The sequence below is a fragment of the Orcinus orca genome, chromosome 8 (genome assembly GCF_937001465.1).
Source record: "Orcinus orca chromosome 8, mOrcOrc1.1, whole genome shotgun sequence".
Taxonomy (NCBI): Eukaryota; Metazoa; Chordata; class Mammalia; order Artiodactyla; family Delphinidae; genus Orcinus; species Orcinus orca.
In genome coordinates, this window is record NC_064566.1 from 54,905,874 (window position 1) to 54,921,941 (window position 16,068).

The 16,068-nt window shown below is 37.3% G+C and overlaps 1 protein-coding gene across 6 annotated transcripts in view; it reads right to left on the reverse strand.

Moving 5' to 3' along the window:
• The window catches only part of CLNS1A (chloride nucleotide-sensitive channel 1A), a 34,479-nt gene that overhangs the window by 16,820 nt on the left and 1,591 nt on the right, over window positions 1-16,068 (reverse strand). For 3 of the 6 annotated variants that reach the window (XR_004476829.2, XM_033405794.2, XM_004279830.2), the window contains exons 2-6: window positions 11,949-12,085; window positions 7,487-7,588; window positions 6,724-6,831; window positions 4,787-4,960; window positions 1,292-1,381 (exon numbers count right to left, since the gene is read on the reverse strand). Coding sequence is in view for 4 of the 6 variants with exons in the window: in XM_033405794.2 (XP_033261685.1) it covers window positions 1,314-1,381; window positions 4,787-4,960; window positions 6,724-6,831; window positions 7,487-7,588; window positions 11,949-12,085 (589 nt within the window). In the remaining 2 variants the exon portion in view is untranslated. The remainder of the gene's footprint in view (window positions 1-1,291; window positions 1,382-4,786; window positions 4,961-6,723; window positions 6,832-7,486; window positions 7,589-11,948; window positions 12,086-16,068) is intronic. The other 3 variants (XR_004476830.2, XM_033405796.2, XM_033405795.2) reach the window with 1 other exon arrangement.

Genomic DNA, 16,068 nt, shown 5'->3' on the forward strand with positions numbered 1-16,068 from the left:
TGGAAGGTAAATGGAACTTGAAAAACAAGGGATCTTACAACCTAATTGGATGACTGACAATGGTATAAACTCAAGCCAAAAATACATAAATCTTGCCACGTTATTACTATATGCTTTAATAAAACAAAGAACCTGGGTATAAGTACTCAAAGAATGGAAAACAGCTAGTATTCAAGAAAATGCTATAAGGTCAGCAGTAGAAGGACGTTGTAAAGGGGACAGTGGAACAACAATTTAACAATGTAAAAATCTTAACAGTTTTTTTTTTTGGGCCACGTTGTACAGCTTGTGGGATCTTAGTTCCCGGACCAGGGATCAAACCCAGGCCCTCGGCAGTGAAAACACGGAGTCCCAACTGCTGGACTGCCAGGGTATTCCTGATCTTAGTTTTTAAAGGAAGGACTGCTAATTACTAATCCTAGCTCAGTATGATATAAACTAGTTACATGACCTTCAGCTAGTATTTAACATACAGTTGAGATACTCAAACTGACAAAGGACAATTTATTTCTCAGAGTAGCATGTAACAAGTAAACAGTCAGGAACAAACTTCAGGCAAAGCTCATGAGAATGTGTCAGAGGAGAGAAAATTGGCAGTGAACTCATGTCCGTCAAGAAAAGCAGGAATGAAGCAACTTGGGAAGTGACAGCTTTTGGGCAACTGTACGTGGACTTGATATGGTTTGGCAAATCAGCCTTTAACACTGAAGTGCCCAGGACCTTGGTCCTCCATTATATTCAAAACGAGGGAAACTGATACAAGATTATGATTCAAGGCTTAAACTCAGATTGGAATGACTTCTACTTCCTCCCTCAACTGAAAAGTAGTGAGTTGCAGCAAATCTCTGCTTTGTGTTTTTTGATGAGTATGTTAAGGTTTCAAACATCACAAGTGGGAAAAGGTGACTGAGCAGAGCAGGACATGACCTCAGGCTCTGTTGTTCCCACCTGAGCCAACCAGGGATATCTCTGTTTCTGAACAAAGGGTAATATCCTTCTCCTGATTCACTGAAGATGGGTATGTCTTATTCTTCCATGTACTCTCAATGCCTAGCATAGTGCTTAGCACGTAATAAGTGCTCAATAAATGTTAACCTGAACATCACCATGTTGGCAGATCTTGATTTCTTAGGGAAAAAACCTACACGATTTTAAATAATTTCATAAATGAATAACTAACATTTTTCCACAACTGCTAATTTTATGGAGTTCTCCTCAATTATGAAAATAAAAATCAATTATTTCACATGATTTTCATGTTCAGTGACAAGGGAGAAAATAAACTACTCACCCTAAAGCAGCATCAATCATTTTCAGTGATCAACATCTGCATCCTCAAACTGTCCAGCAACTGTTGGTGTAGCATCTACCTCCATCCCATCTGAAGAAAAAATTAACCACTGAGCAACAGTCTACTAAGCACTTCCGATAGGTAAAGATTCAGCTCAAAGTTAGACCAGAAGGAAGCTAGTGCCCCCTGCTTGTAGGAGTTGCAGTTTCTTTCTCTTTTGAAAATTAAAAGTACCAGGGAACAAACTGAGAAAGAAAAATGCCACCTGTGGATTTAGGCCAAGTTAAAATTAGTCTATATATTTAACATTTACTTCGCAATTCTCAACCTGAACACTGAAAGAACACCAGGTAGGGACTTTCAAATGCAGTAAGCATCCATTGTTCTCTCTTCACAGAACAGTGCTAGGTGTTTACTGTGTGACTTTTTTTTATGATATGAAGTCCTATCTTCATAAGCTTACGACATAATTCAGGAGAGAAGACTAAATAAGTAGAGTGAGGTTCTTACATATCTCTTTTTCTTATCTCATTGAAAAAAAAGCAGAGGGGAGGACAAGAAAAAAAAAAGGCCCTCTGGAAAGAGTTGCCTAAAGCTGCTTTCTCCACTTCTTCACTTCCCACTCACCCCTCAACTCTTTAGCCCACCACAAACTGGCTTCTGCCTGCAGCCCACTGGCACACCACCACCTTGATATCCAGCAGGGCATGCAAAAACAACACTTATCTAAAATTAACTCATCATCTTTCCACGTAGAAAATGCTTCTCTCTCCAAAGAGTTTTGCAAAAGGATACCTTTTACCTGCCCAACCCAGAAACCCCTACCATGTCTCTAACTTCTGTTGCTTCTCTCTCTTAAATATCTCTCAAATCTGTTGTCTTTTGACACGCACTGCCACTCCGTAATTTAGGCCTCTATCTCTTATCTAATTTAAATCATAAAGTACTTAACAGGGTTTCTCTTCTTTCCTCTAGTATTTCCCTCTGCAATTAATTTTTTGTTATCATAGCCAGAGTCATCTTCTGAAACATTAATCAAACTAAAATTCTTCACTGGTTTCCCAATGACCTACGCATAAGTTGAAATTCATTAACACAGCTTTCAAGTTCCTTTAATATACAGCCCAGTTCACTACTCCACCTTTATCTGTTGCTATAATAACTACCCTTCACACTCAGAGTTCCAGACATATGAACTTTCAGTTCCCCAAAGCTAAATGGTCTCTTGGACCTTTGCACATGACTGATCCTTTTACCTGCCTCTCTCCCCAAACTGTATGCAATCCCTCTTCACTTGGTTCATTTTTATTCATCTTTAGATTCTGGCTTAAATGTCACTTACTCCATGAAGTTTGACTCTCTCCCTGACTATCCAAGCTAAGTGACAGGCCCAGTCTCTGATTCCACACTTCCTCAAGTCTCCCCTATATCTCAATGCTGTATCACAATGTACTATAACTACCTAATTAGTTAATTTATTTTTCTCGCCACTAGATTGTCATTGACAGATATAACCGCATCTCTCTTGAGCACTCCTGTATTCTCTGTACCTGGCACTGTAGCTCAACAAACACCTCTTACATAAACAAACACACAAAGCACTGAAATGCCAGCAGTAGAAATTTCACCATGTATATATCTAAACATTATGTTGTATACCTTGAATATATACAATTTTTATTTTAAAAATAAATTAAAAAAAAGAAAATGCACAGGTCAAATAAACAAATAAATGGCAATAGAGTGATATGGGTACCCAGGACTTTAGAAGATAGAGAATGGTACAGGCTGAAGAAGTTTTATATATAGGCAAGTCTCCATACGCTAATGAGGCTTAGGAATACAAGTCCAAAAATCTCACTTTAGCAACAAGTGTTTGTGACCTTAAAATCACTTGCTACAAAGCATCAAATAAGGAATTTTACAATTAAAAACAACAAAGGAACTTCAGTGATGAAAGATTTTTCACTGTCCAAGGGTACTCTTCAGTTAATCATTATAATAAAAAAATATCTTGAATTCTTTCAGCTAAGAGTTTGGCAGAGCACTAGAAATCACCTGAGCCATCTCACCCTAAAGCCTGTGTTAGAGGCTCACCACCTAGGGCTTAAAATGGAGAGGAGACATAAGGAAAAAGTGTGACCCAAAGCCTAAGTTTTTCCAAATTAAATATCCCAGAACTTCAGGACCCCCAGGTCAGAATGCTATGTGCATGGAGATACTGATCACAACATTATGAGAGAAACTTAAATGTACCAATAAAAGAAAAACTATGGTAACCCTCTTTAAGAACATTCTCCATCACTAAAAATTAGAAGTATTAAGATTCTGCAGCAACATAAAATACTGAAATGAATACATGTAAGATGTAAGAAATGCTCACAACAGTGCCTGGCATATTGTTTTTGCATATTAGTTCATTTAATCCTCTTACCACTTACTAGCTATTTGCCCTCAATCAAGTTATGTGACCTTTCTGTGCCTCAGTTTCTTCATCTGTAAAATGGGGATCATAACAGCATCTACCAGAGGGTTCTTGGAAGGATTCAATGAGCAAATACATATAATGTGCTTAAATCAGGACCTGGCAAATAAGAGCACTATCTAAATGTTTTATTGAGGGTAGCAGGAACAAGACTGGAGACAAGTAGGGCAGAGACACAGCTGTCTCTTCAGAGTCAGAGAGAAGAGTTTGAACTTCATATGGTGAGTATCAGACAATCACTGAAGGGACATCCTTATACAGGGAGGACACAGAGTGTTCTCAGAAGATTAATATGGCACAGTGAGCTGGAGGAAGGAATGACTGAGGCAAAAAATTTACTATTGTAAATCCAGTGTGAGAAGAAAAGGGGCTAGGTTTGAAGGATAGCAGTAATTATAGCAAAGAGATCTGAAAAGTCATTTAAAGGAAAAATCCATAGAATTCAGTATTGGACTGGATAAGGGAAAAAATGGTAAAGGCTGAGTCAAAAGAAATACGTTAAGATTCTAACTGAAACAGGACACTTAGAAAAGGGAACCAGTCTAATAGGTAAAATATTTACAAAGCGGCTTACAAATATGAGACAAATGAAACAGTTAAAGCCACTTGTGTAAGGTTCAAATGTCTGTCACTAAAAGAAATCCCAAGTTTCTTGAATGCTGTCTAGCCCTCTTAATCAACTGACTAGTTTTGCCTATAATCACGCAGGAATTCATTTAAAAAATTAAAATGGCAGCATCAATGTGTGCCTGCACATACACTTACATCGCAAGCAAACAAAAAGACTGGAAAGATATGCAGCAGGAACGTAACAGATGTCTCTCAATTAGAATTCTACTTGATTTTTCATTGCTTCTCTGCCTGTGCCCATTAAAAATTTTTTGACTATGAACATAGACTGTCTTTGTAGTTAGGGAAAAAAGTTAAAAAAAAATTTTACATAGAATTCCCATTCTATGTAATTCTACGTTTGTTTCCTACGCTATAAAGAGTTAATTCTGTGTACTCACCTTCATAATCTCTTACTGAATCTTCTGTCCGGACTCCAGCCATGTTATACTGGCTGCTCACAGACTGAGAAAGCATTCCTTCTAATCTCTCCAGTGTGGCTTGGCCTTCTGCTGTTAAATGGGATAATCCTTCTTCATAGGTATAAAATGTAGGGATGTCCCCCTGCCCTTGTTCTAAATAAATAAAAAGCTTTTAAGCTACTAAAAAACAATTAGGAAAAAAAAAAAGATAATCAATAATGCACTTACTGAAGGTAGCTAAAATGAAAAAAGGCTTCCAGGAAAACACTCAACATTCATTTAACATACATATATCAGCCATCTGTTGAAGACAGAGATACAAAGAAAATGTCTCTACTCTCTAGGATGAGAAGGGATTCCAAGACATAACAAGCCAGTAGACAGCAATTCCCAAAGAATCAAATGTCCAGAGACTAGAAGGAAAAGAGGATGTTCCTAAAGTTAGGGAGTCTTGTATTATCCCAAGGTGGGAATTTTACATGTGAGTGTTTTTTACTGATTAAAATACATGCTCCTTTTAAAAAATCAGAAATTCTGAGGACTTCCCTGGTGGTCCAGTGGTTAAGAATCCATCTTGCAATGCAGAGGACGCTGGTTCGATCCCTGGTCAGGGAACTAAGATCCCATATACCGCGGGGTAACTAAGTCCATGCACTGCAACTACTGAGCCTGCACCCCACAACTAGAGAGCCCGCATGCCTCAACTAGAGAGCTCGTGCACTGCAACTAATGAGCTAGTGCACTCTGGAGCCCGTGTGCCACAACAAGAGAGAAGCCCATGCGCCACAACTAGAGAAAAGCCCACACACCACAATGAAGAGCCCGCACACCACAACTAAGACCCAACACAGCCAAAAATTTATTAATTAATTTTTAAAAAATCAGAAATTCTGGAAAGTACAGGATTAAAAAAATTAAATTGGGACTTCCCTGGTGGTGCAGTGGTTAAGAATCCGCCTGCTAACGCAGGGGACACGGGTTTGAGCCCTGGTCCGGGAAGATCCCACATGCCGCCGAGCAACTAAGCCTGTGTGCCACAACTACTGAGCCTGTGCTCTAGAGCCCACGAGCCACAACTACCGAGCCCGCATGCCTAGAGCCGGTGCTCTGCAACAGGAGAAGCCACTGCAATGAGAACCCCGCGCACCCCAACGAAGAGTAGCCCCCATTCGCCACAACTAGAGAAAGCCCACGTGCAGCAACGAAGACCCGATGCAGCCAAAATAAATAAATTTATTTAAAAAAAAATTTTTAATTACCCCAAAATCTCAGCAAAGATGAGAATGTATTTAGATATATAAAGGGAAATCCCAGAAATGAGTGTTCTCAGGCCAGGAAGTGGTATATATGGAGGAAAAGGCTTCAGAGAGCCAAACTTGTATACATGAGACCAGTGGGAAAAAGAAAAGAGAACAGCAGGCACCTCAAGTAACAAGACTCTACACCAAGCTAGTGACTGCACTATGCTCTGGGGAGGTAAAGGGAGATATTCTTAGATCAATCAAGTATGGTGGTGGGAAAAAGAAATTACTTTGGCAATGAGGTGTTAGATGGAATATGTTAAAGATGTAGATGATACAGGTTCCAAGCAATGGAGAGAGAAGGTTTGTTTTCTGAGAGCAACTTCATCAACTTAAAAGACTCTCCTGACTCCCCACTATCCTATCATTTTCCTTCCTTCCATTTATCTCTATCCACTTTCTCCCCTGAGTAATCTCTATTTTTTGCTCTCAAGCCTCGGAAGCCCACGAAGTTTTCTAATTTGGCTGAGACATGAATTGTGCCATTCGCTTTTATTAAAAACCAAGCTATATGGATACTTAGAGATATAAAGAACTATAATCCCATATCCTATACAAATAGATGCTTACAATGAAACACATACACAAACACTTTAAAAAATCCACTTCACTAACCATGTGCTTCCACATCATATTCTTCTCCATCGTAATCATCTGAATCTTCATCCTCAGGATCTGGATGCAAAGCCTGGCATTCACACATTGCAGTGAACATGGCCTCCACTGAACAAGTAAATTAAAAATTCCTAATTAATTTTTTTCTGACCAATGTACAATAAAAATTTAATAAAATAACCATCAGGGCAAATAAATTTAATGAGTAGACAAGAGGTACACTAGGGTCACAACATTTACAAAACCTGCCAAATTCCGAGGAGAATCAATCTTGAAAAGTGCTTGATAGCAATGGACACACCACAAAATAATAAGAGTTCATTTCGAAACATTATTGACATCCCTTCATGCCTGGCTGGATTTTTCTAAAAAAAAGTGTCAGTGTCCTGGTCAGACCACTGGCCTCAGGGTGAAGCCCCTCAGCTGGCAGGGCTCTTTCCAGCTATCCTGGCATCTTCCACTTTGGAAATGCCATGAGTCCTCTGTCCTCTATCCAGTGAGATTCACAGTCAACAGCATCAAGTCCATAAAAATAACATATTCCTCCACTCACAAAACATACCAGGCAACACGGCATCTACTGTACTATCACTTCATTCACAATCTTTATATTAATAGTTATCTGGTCCTCAATGATATTACAGATGCTAAAATGAAGAAAAAGCAACAGAAGAGAGGTAATGAGGGTGAAGGTAAGTGTGTGGGGGGAGGGATGAGGGAATGCTTCGTACTTAAAGGGAAAAGAACTCCACAGAGTACTCACAGGCTGATCTGTCACTAGGCACAAATCTAAATTCAGCAATAGGTTCAATATCATCATCACTGTCTTCCTCTTCTTCATCAGCAACAGATTCTTTTGATTCTTCTAGAAAGGGAATAAAAAAATAGCTTTTTAATGATGTTGTTTGTTTTCAAAAATAGAAGCCTAAATTAAAGGATGCTTACTGATATATCTAAATACTGCAATTTTTTACTTCAAATTATAAGAACATTGTTATTTTAGAGCTAAAAAAGACTCTGGATAGTCTCTCTGGTCTAGTCACACTGTACTTTGAGTCCTAGGGATTCCAAGCCCCAACGTCATGGTGGGGGTGAGGAAACCTGTACAGTCAGGCCTCTATCAAGTAGAGTTCCATTGTCATGTCTGTTTCTTTCACCTTGAAACGAGGGGTTCCAGCAGCAGTTTGTAAACCACTGATGTGATTCATCACCAACAATTTACAGATGAGAAAACTAAGGCCCATGAAAGTTAGCTGACCCAAAAGATAAATTAACAAAGTCTGTTGGCAAGAAAAAAATACAAATGTTCAATAAAGAGAACTAGCACATGCTGCTGGTGGAAGTAGAAATTGCTAAAACCATTCCAGACATGTGTTTATCCTACTACCCAGAAATTCCTCATTTAAGTACATATTATGTACACAAGGAGTTTGTATGTGAATGTTTACTGAACTACTATATGTACTATAGAAAACATAAAAAATAAATGTTAAATAAAAAAAGGAAATAGATGTATTGTAACCTGGTCATACTATGTTTGAGAGATAGCAGCTGAAAATGACTAAATGTGATTTATATGTACCAAAATGAAGAGATTTTAAAATATAAGTGAGTGAAAGAGCTCGTTGCAGAATATATATAATACCACTTACATTAAAATTTTAAACACAAAAGAGAACCATTATAGTGCTTATGGGTATATACATATTCAGTAAAAATCTAAAAGCATAGACAAGAAGGACACACACCATCTTTAAGATGAACTCTGGAGACAGAGTTAGGAACGAAATGGGGAGGGATACAAAAAAGATTTCAGTAGTATTAATATAGTTTATTTCTTTTAGACTAGAATAATTATGAAAAATGTTAGAATTTACACTGGACATTAAATAATGGAATTTTTTTATTATTCTGTACTTTTCAATGTTTGAATTAGTTCATAATAATAATTTTTTAAAAAATGGTCAATAAAACACTTAAAAAGACCCCCAAACCACCAAAACATGTTCAACCAATCATCTTAAAAATGTAACTTTTGGGGCTTCCCTGGTGGCACAGTGGTTAGGAGTCCGCCTAACGATGCAGGGGACACGGGTTTGTGCCCTGGTCTGGGAAGATCCCACATGCCACGGAGCGGCTGGGCCCGTGAGCCATGGCCGCTAAGCCTGCACGTCCGGAGCCTGTGCTCCGCAACGGGAGAGGCCACAACAGTGAGAGGCCTGCATACCGAAAAAAAAAAAAATATATATATATATATATATATATATATATACACACACACATATATACGTATATATATATAAAACTTTTGTTTAGCATATTACAGTTACCATTTTGAAAAAATGTTAATTCTCCATATAGATGAAGATAAGGTAGAGAGGTACTGAAAGTATAAACTTTCTGGAAAGCAACTTGACAATATATGTTAAGAGCTTTAAAAATATTTACTTTTAATGCAGCAATTCTACTCATAGAAATCAATAATAAGGGGGTATCCACTAAATTTTTTTTACCTTTTATAAGTCATACAAGTTCACTGCAGAATAATGAAAAAATGCAGATAAGCAAAAAAGGAAAAAAATTTCAGTGGCCACTGTTAGCAGTTTTAAATAGCAGATTTAATAGGACGTTTTCTGTCCTGTTTCTAATGTTATTAAATTGTCAAATATAATAGAGGTGTCTTCTGTAAAAAGTAAAATACAAAAATATTGGAGAGTTCCAAACAATTCTAAGGAGTTGAATACATTATGGTACTACCAAACTTTTTCAATGCATTTAAAAAAACAGAATAGTATCATACTGTAATTATTATTCTATAACTGAATGGATATCACTTTTCAAATTATAAAAGTAACTCAGACCCAGCAATCCCACTCTTGGGCATATACCCAGAGAAAGCCGTAACACAAAGAGATACATGCACCCCAGTGTTCACTGCAGCACTATTTACAATAGCCAGGACACAGAAGCAACCTAAATGTCCATCAACAGACGAATGGATAAAGAAGATGTGGTACATATATACAATGGAATATTACTCAGCCATAAAAAGGAACAAAATAGTGCCATTTGCAGAGACATGGATGGACCTAGAGACTGTCATACAGAGTGAAATAAGTCAGAAAGAGAAAAACAAATATCGTATAATATCGCTTGTATGTGGAATCTAGAAAAATGGTACAGATGAACTTACTTGCAAAGCAGAAATAGAGACAGATGTAAAGAACAACCTTACAGATACCAAGGGCGGAGGGGGAGTAGGATGAACTGGGAGATTGGGATTGACATATATACACTACTATATATAAAACAGATAACTAATGAGAACCTACTGTATAGCACAGGGAACTGTACCCAGTGCTCTGTGGTGACCTAAATGGGAAGGAAATCTAAAAAAGAGGGGATATATGTATACATATAACTGATTCACTTTGCTGTTACAGCAGAAACTACACAACATTTTAAAGCAACTATACTCCAATAAAAATTAAAAAAAAAAAAGTAATTCATGCTGGTATAAATATAAGTAAAAGAGTCAAGACGGATTCAAAGGAAAAAGTCCCTACCCTCTAGTCCTCTCCCTAGAAATAACTACTATTAATTAATACCTTCTTTTATATCTGCAGGAATCTATCTTAAGGCAGTAAACAGAAATGTAATATAGCATTTTTACAATTAGGAAAAGAAAATACTACCATGACAAATACTCATCATCTCATGCTAGATCATAGTAGTGTGTGCCATACTCTGTCTCCTTAAAACTTTCTAAATTTTCAGAAATGGAAATGTATTTTTAGTCATTTTAAAAATAATCTAATGTTCTCAACAATAAGCCAATGGTCCACTTTAGAGGTTAATGGAGGTAAGCCAAAGAGGAAAAAAAAGTCTGAATCAGGACCAGAGGAACAAAGGCTGGGAAAATAGGATCCACACCTGTATAACAATATAAATGTTCATCTTATATCTGAAACCCTATTAAAATCTCAAATTGAAGGAGCAATAGCTCAATAGGCAAATTCATGGGATTGTCTCTTATGTGCTATTTCAAAGAAAAGCAACCCACTATTTTAAAAGAAAAAGTTTACTAAAGATGTGACAATTGTCTTTGCAACCCCTAAGTTCATTTCTACAAAAGATGAACATATTAAACTAACACAATACACTATATAAACTTCTTATTTAGTTATACTTACAAAAGTCAAGCACAAGATTCTATTTCGTGCCTAACCTGTTTCTCATTCAGAATTCTTACAACTTATTGTGGACAGCCTAAAAAAATGGATTTTTAAAATCTTTCTTGCTTCTTCTTTCATCAACTACACTAGATTTTTATGAATCTTTGTATTTTATCCAAGACTTGGGAATCCTGTACCCTAGGGTTTCTCAACCTTGGCACTACTGACATTAGGACTGGTTAATTTTTTGTTGTGGGAGCCTGTCCTATGTGCACTGTAGGATGCTTAATACCATTCCTGGCCTCTAACTAGATGCCAGTAGCACTCCTCTCCACCTCTAGTCATGACAATCAAAATGTCATTGCCAAATATGGGGGGAGGGCAACATGTCCACCACTGAGAACCATTTCTGTAACAAAACAAAATATGTTCTATCCTAAACTCTTAGAAGCAAAGTACACTGATCCAAGCCTCTAAGGGTGCCAAATATAAATGTCTTTACAAAGAGAAAGAATAAACAGTTAAACTCAAGAGGAAAAACTAGAAATACAAACGCACAATAGCTAAATAAGTCTAAGTGCAAGTATATGGAAAATACAAGGCAGTGCCCAGGCTTCCCTGGTGGCACAGTGGATAAGAATCTGCCTGCCAACGCAGGGGACATGGGTACGATCCCTGGTCCGGGAAGATCCACATGCCGCGGAACAACTAAGCCCGTGTGCCACAACTACTGGGCCTACGCACCTAGACCCCGTGCTCCGCAACAAGAGAAGCCACTGCAATGAGAAGCCCGTGCACCACAGCGAAGAGTAGGCCCCGCTAGCCACAACTAGAGGAAGCCCATGTGCAGCAACAAAGGCCCAACACAGTCAAAAATAAATAAATATTTTTTTAAAAAGGCCAAACTATTTTACTGTGCTGAAATTTTGCTTAAGAAAGTATTATCCAAAATAAGTCAATTGATTATTACATTGATTATGATCAGAGACTGCTTTTTGAAATATAATATACTACCAAAGGAAGCTCAAGGTTAAATAGTACCATACATACCTCCAAATTTGGCATTCACCATAACATACAAATGCTCTCGTGGATAGGCATTTAGGTCCCTGGACACCGCATGCAAACTAATGGTGGGGTATTCCAGTGAGAATCCTAATCCAGAGCCATCTAACCAAGACAGGCGGCTGAAAAACATGTTTTAAGTAGATTATTTTCAGAACTTAAATCCTAATTTAACGTCCTAACATTTATAAAAGTTCAGCTTGGACACTTTTATACATGTGAATAAATTCAAGCATACTGTTTAGAAATATTCCTAAAATAAGAAAATTCAACAGCAGGAATTGAATTTCTTTAAGACCAATTCTGTTATTTTCCTCTATTCAAACAGATTTGAAATGCAGTTTTTCTTAAGTCACAGAAAAGTGACTGTGTGTTTCTATGCCTTTTTATGCTTGTCCGTATTTGGAATGTCTTCAGGCACCTTTTTTGCTTTTGCAAATCCTCTTCATCTGAATAAGTGTCAGCCTCTCCAAGAGCCCTCCCTACAATTATTCCAGTCCATAATGATCTCTTCTTTTTCTAAACTGTACTTATGCTCAGTAATATACTATTGAGCACCTAACTCTGTGGTAAAGAATCTTATATGTACCCTGACAGAACGTGAGCTACTCGACAAAACTTGTCATATTCCTTTATTTAACATTCTTCAAAACCACTACCATAGTGCTTAGCATGTAAGTATGCAATAAATACCTAGGAATCACTAATTTCTTCACTAATCCTACATTAAATGATATACACATGAAATGGCTGTAATCATACCACAAGCTGGAAAATAGTCATCACATTGAAAGGCAGACTTTATGAAGCCTTTCATTTATTCTGCAGCTTTAACAGAAAGCCACAAATAAGCAACATCTAGTTTTCCCTCAAAAGTGGTCTAATGCAAATATTTTATTGGTATAACAAAGGAAATATATCAAGAAAATCTGTACGTTGAGTTTTGAGCAAGGACTGGCTAATTTTTTGGTAATACTTCACCACTTAGCAGGAAAAAAAGTAGGAAAAAGATGCTTAAGAAACCACAAAAAAAATGTTAATGCAATATAGTGGTTGCACAGGGCTGGAGGAAAATAGAAAGTGACTGCTAATGGGTGTCAGTTTTTGCAGGGGGAATGAAAATATTCTAAAATTGATTGTATTGGAAATTCCCTGGTGGTCCAGTGGTTAGGACTCGTCACTTTCACTGCCAGGGCCCGGTTCAATCCCTGGTCGGGGAACTAAGATCCCACAAGCTGCGTGGCGTTGCCAAAAAAAATAAATTAATTAAAAATTAAAAATAAATAAAATTGTGTTGATGGCTGCACAACTCTGTAAATAGATTAAAAAAACATTTAATTGTATACTTCAAATACATGGATTGCATGCTATGTAAATTATCTCAATGCAGCTTTTCTTTTAAAAAGAGGTTAACGCAATAAAACCCCCATATCGTTCTATTTTCTATACAACTCTAACAAGCCTGGTGGTCTTATTTCTAATGAAGCAAAAACAAATACAATAGTAGAACCTAGGACTCCCTTGTGCAGGAACAATGACAGCACAGCAGTTTGAGAGCATTCATATCCGATGTAAGGCAAGGTTGAACTTTATACCTTAGTCCCTAAAGGAAATCAACATCTAATAGCACAAGTGTGTAACACTTGACCCTCACTTATCAAAAGCAAAGGCAGAATTAGATTGTGGTAAAATTGTACTACTCTGTAAATACACTAAAACATAAGGAACTGTACACTAAAAAAGGAAAAGCGAAAAAATATGCACTGTCATTTAGAAAGATTTCCATTCAACATGCTTATTAAAAAAAGAGAAAAAGAAAACCTGGGAAGCTTAAAGTGATAAATCTTAAGATGCTTAAAGTGGTAAAAGCTCTACAAATGATTTTCCAGAATGACTCATCCCATTGGGTCCAAAGAAATAGATTTTATTATTGTAATTGGATTGTGTGTGTTCTACGGGCCTTTCCTCCACTGTTTTCCTCTTAATGTGGAGAAGAAATAGTGCTCATGTATCACAGAAATATTGCCAGTCCCTTACTAAAACTGCATTACTTTAAGCAAATAAACTCCTTTTTCTCAGCTCAATAACCCCCTGGCATTATCACAAGTCAGAAAGGAATATTCCAAATTTCGGTGTCCAAAATGATTTGAAATACCAAAGCCACAAAACTTTCTTTAGTGACTCAATTAGGAGATGGAAAAACTGAAATATAAGCATAGATTCAGTGCCTATAAATTATGGCTTTCACTTTAAAAAGCACATAATAATTACTCTGTAGTTCCTTACTGCTGGCAGAACACAAATGCTACCTCACCACAGCATTTCCTATGGAGCTCTCATAACCTTATACAGGAACATGGATTATGTACTCTACAGAAGAAAGTTTCAGTTAAAAGCAACATTCACTCTGATTACTAAGTTTTCATTTTTATTTATTCTCTTTTCATATATTCTAGAAGAAAAGCCCTCCAAACCAAAATATCTAACTATACCCAGTCCCAAAGAAACCATGAGTCACATAAGGGAAAATCAAGAATTAGGAAGCCAGTACTGGTGGTGCAGTGGTTGGGAGTCCGCCTGCCGATACAGAGGACACAGGTTCGTGCCCTGGTCCAGGAAGATCCCACAAGCCGCAGAGCGGCTGGGCCCGTGAGCCATGGCCACTGAGCCTGCGCGTCCGGAGCCTGTGCTCCGCAACGGGAGAGGCCACAATAGTGAGAGGCCTGCGTACCGCCAAAAAAAAAAAAAAAAAAAAAAGAATTAGGAAGCCAGTAAAGGTGCAGAGGAATGTTTTGCTAACCTCCAATGCTTTGCAGAAGAGTATCACTGTACTTTATTCCTGGCATGGGGAGAAAAACAGGACAGAAAGGTAAGAGAGGTCTTGAATTTGGACTGGCTTAATTATTTGGTTTTAAATTAATTTTGGAATAAGATATAAAAAGAGCATTAATTTATAAGTTTAAGATACCTATTTTTAATTTAATTAAATATTTTATTTCACTTGTTTCAAATGATCTATTTTGAATGATTCATGCCTCTGTTCCCTTATTTGGAAAAAAGTCAACTTTCTATGAAAACTAAGCTTTGAAAATAAGCCCAAGAGTTCTAAATCTCTCAATACACATCTGAAAAACTACCTAAAACCAAATCAGACCCTGTTCCTCTTTGCCTAAAATCCTAAAACAGTTTCCCCAAAACCTTTGGGCTATAAGCTAAGCTCATAAACATGACTCCCTCCTTCTCCAGCTCTATTATGTTTTCACTCTTTCTCCCTCGGTCCCTCAGATGAAGAACTGCTGAACTGTGTGTGTGCATGTGTGCACACAGATATATACCCTGGCACACACAATACGGTTTCTCACCATTGCCTCTGAACATCCTGTTTCTTCTAATTAGAATGTTTCCTCTTAGCCCCACCTCATTCCCCTGACTGTTAATCCTCATTTGTCACATCCTCTAGGAAGCCTTCCCAGTTTGTTGAGATCTTGAGTCTATCAAGATTTGGAAATGCTAGGTGGGAAAGAACAAAAAGGGAAAGAGACCAAGGAGGTAACGCTAACAATCAGTAGAGGGATGAACAACAGTGTCCAAGGTACTGGTAATATTCTATTCTTAACCTGGAGGTGTTATGCAGGTGTTAGTTTAATTATAATTCCTTAAACCATATATTTATAATTTATATTCTTTTTGTATGTATATTTTATAAAAATAGTTTCTTAAAGAAAAAGATTTGTTAGTGAAAGGTTGAAATAAGTAAATTTTTTAAACAGATAAGAGCTAAAAAGGAGTTTGTACTTCCTCAGTGTGATAACTGTATTGTGGTTATACAAGAGAATGTCCTTATACTTAGATTTTTGCTCAAGTATTTACATGTGAAGTGATGACGTGTGTGCAACTCTCAAAAAGCTCAGAAAAAAAAGAGAAAGAGGTAAATGTGGCAAAATGTTAACAACTGATGGATCTTTGCAAAGGAGCCATGGGTATTAATTAACAACGCTTGCAACTTTTCTTTAGGTTTGAAAATTTTCCAAATGGAAAGACAAGTATAGGACCTTCCCAAAACAGGATTTATATTATAGAAGAGCGAATACACAGAGAAGCCATG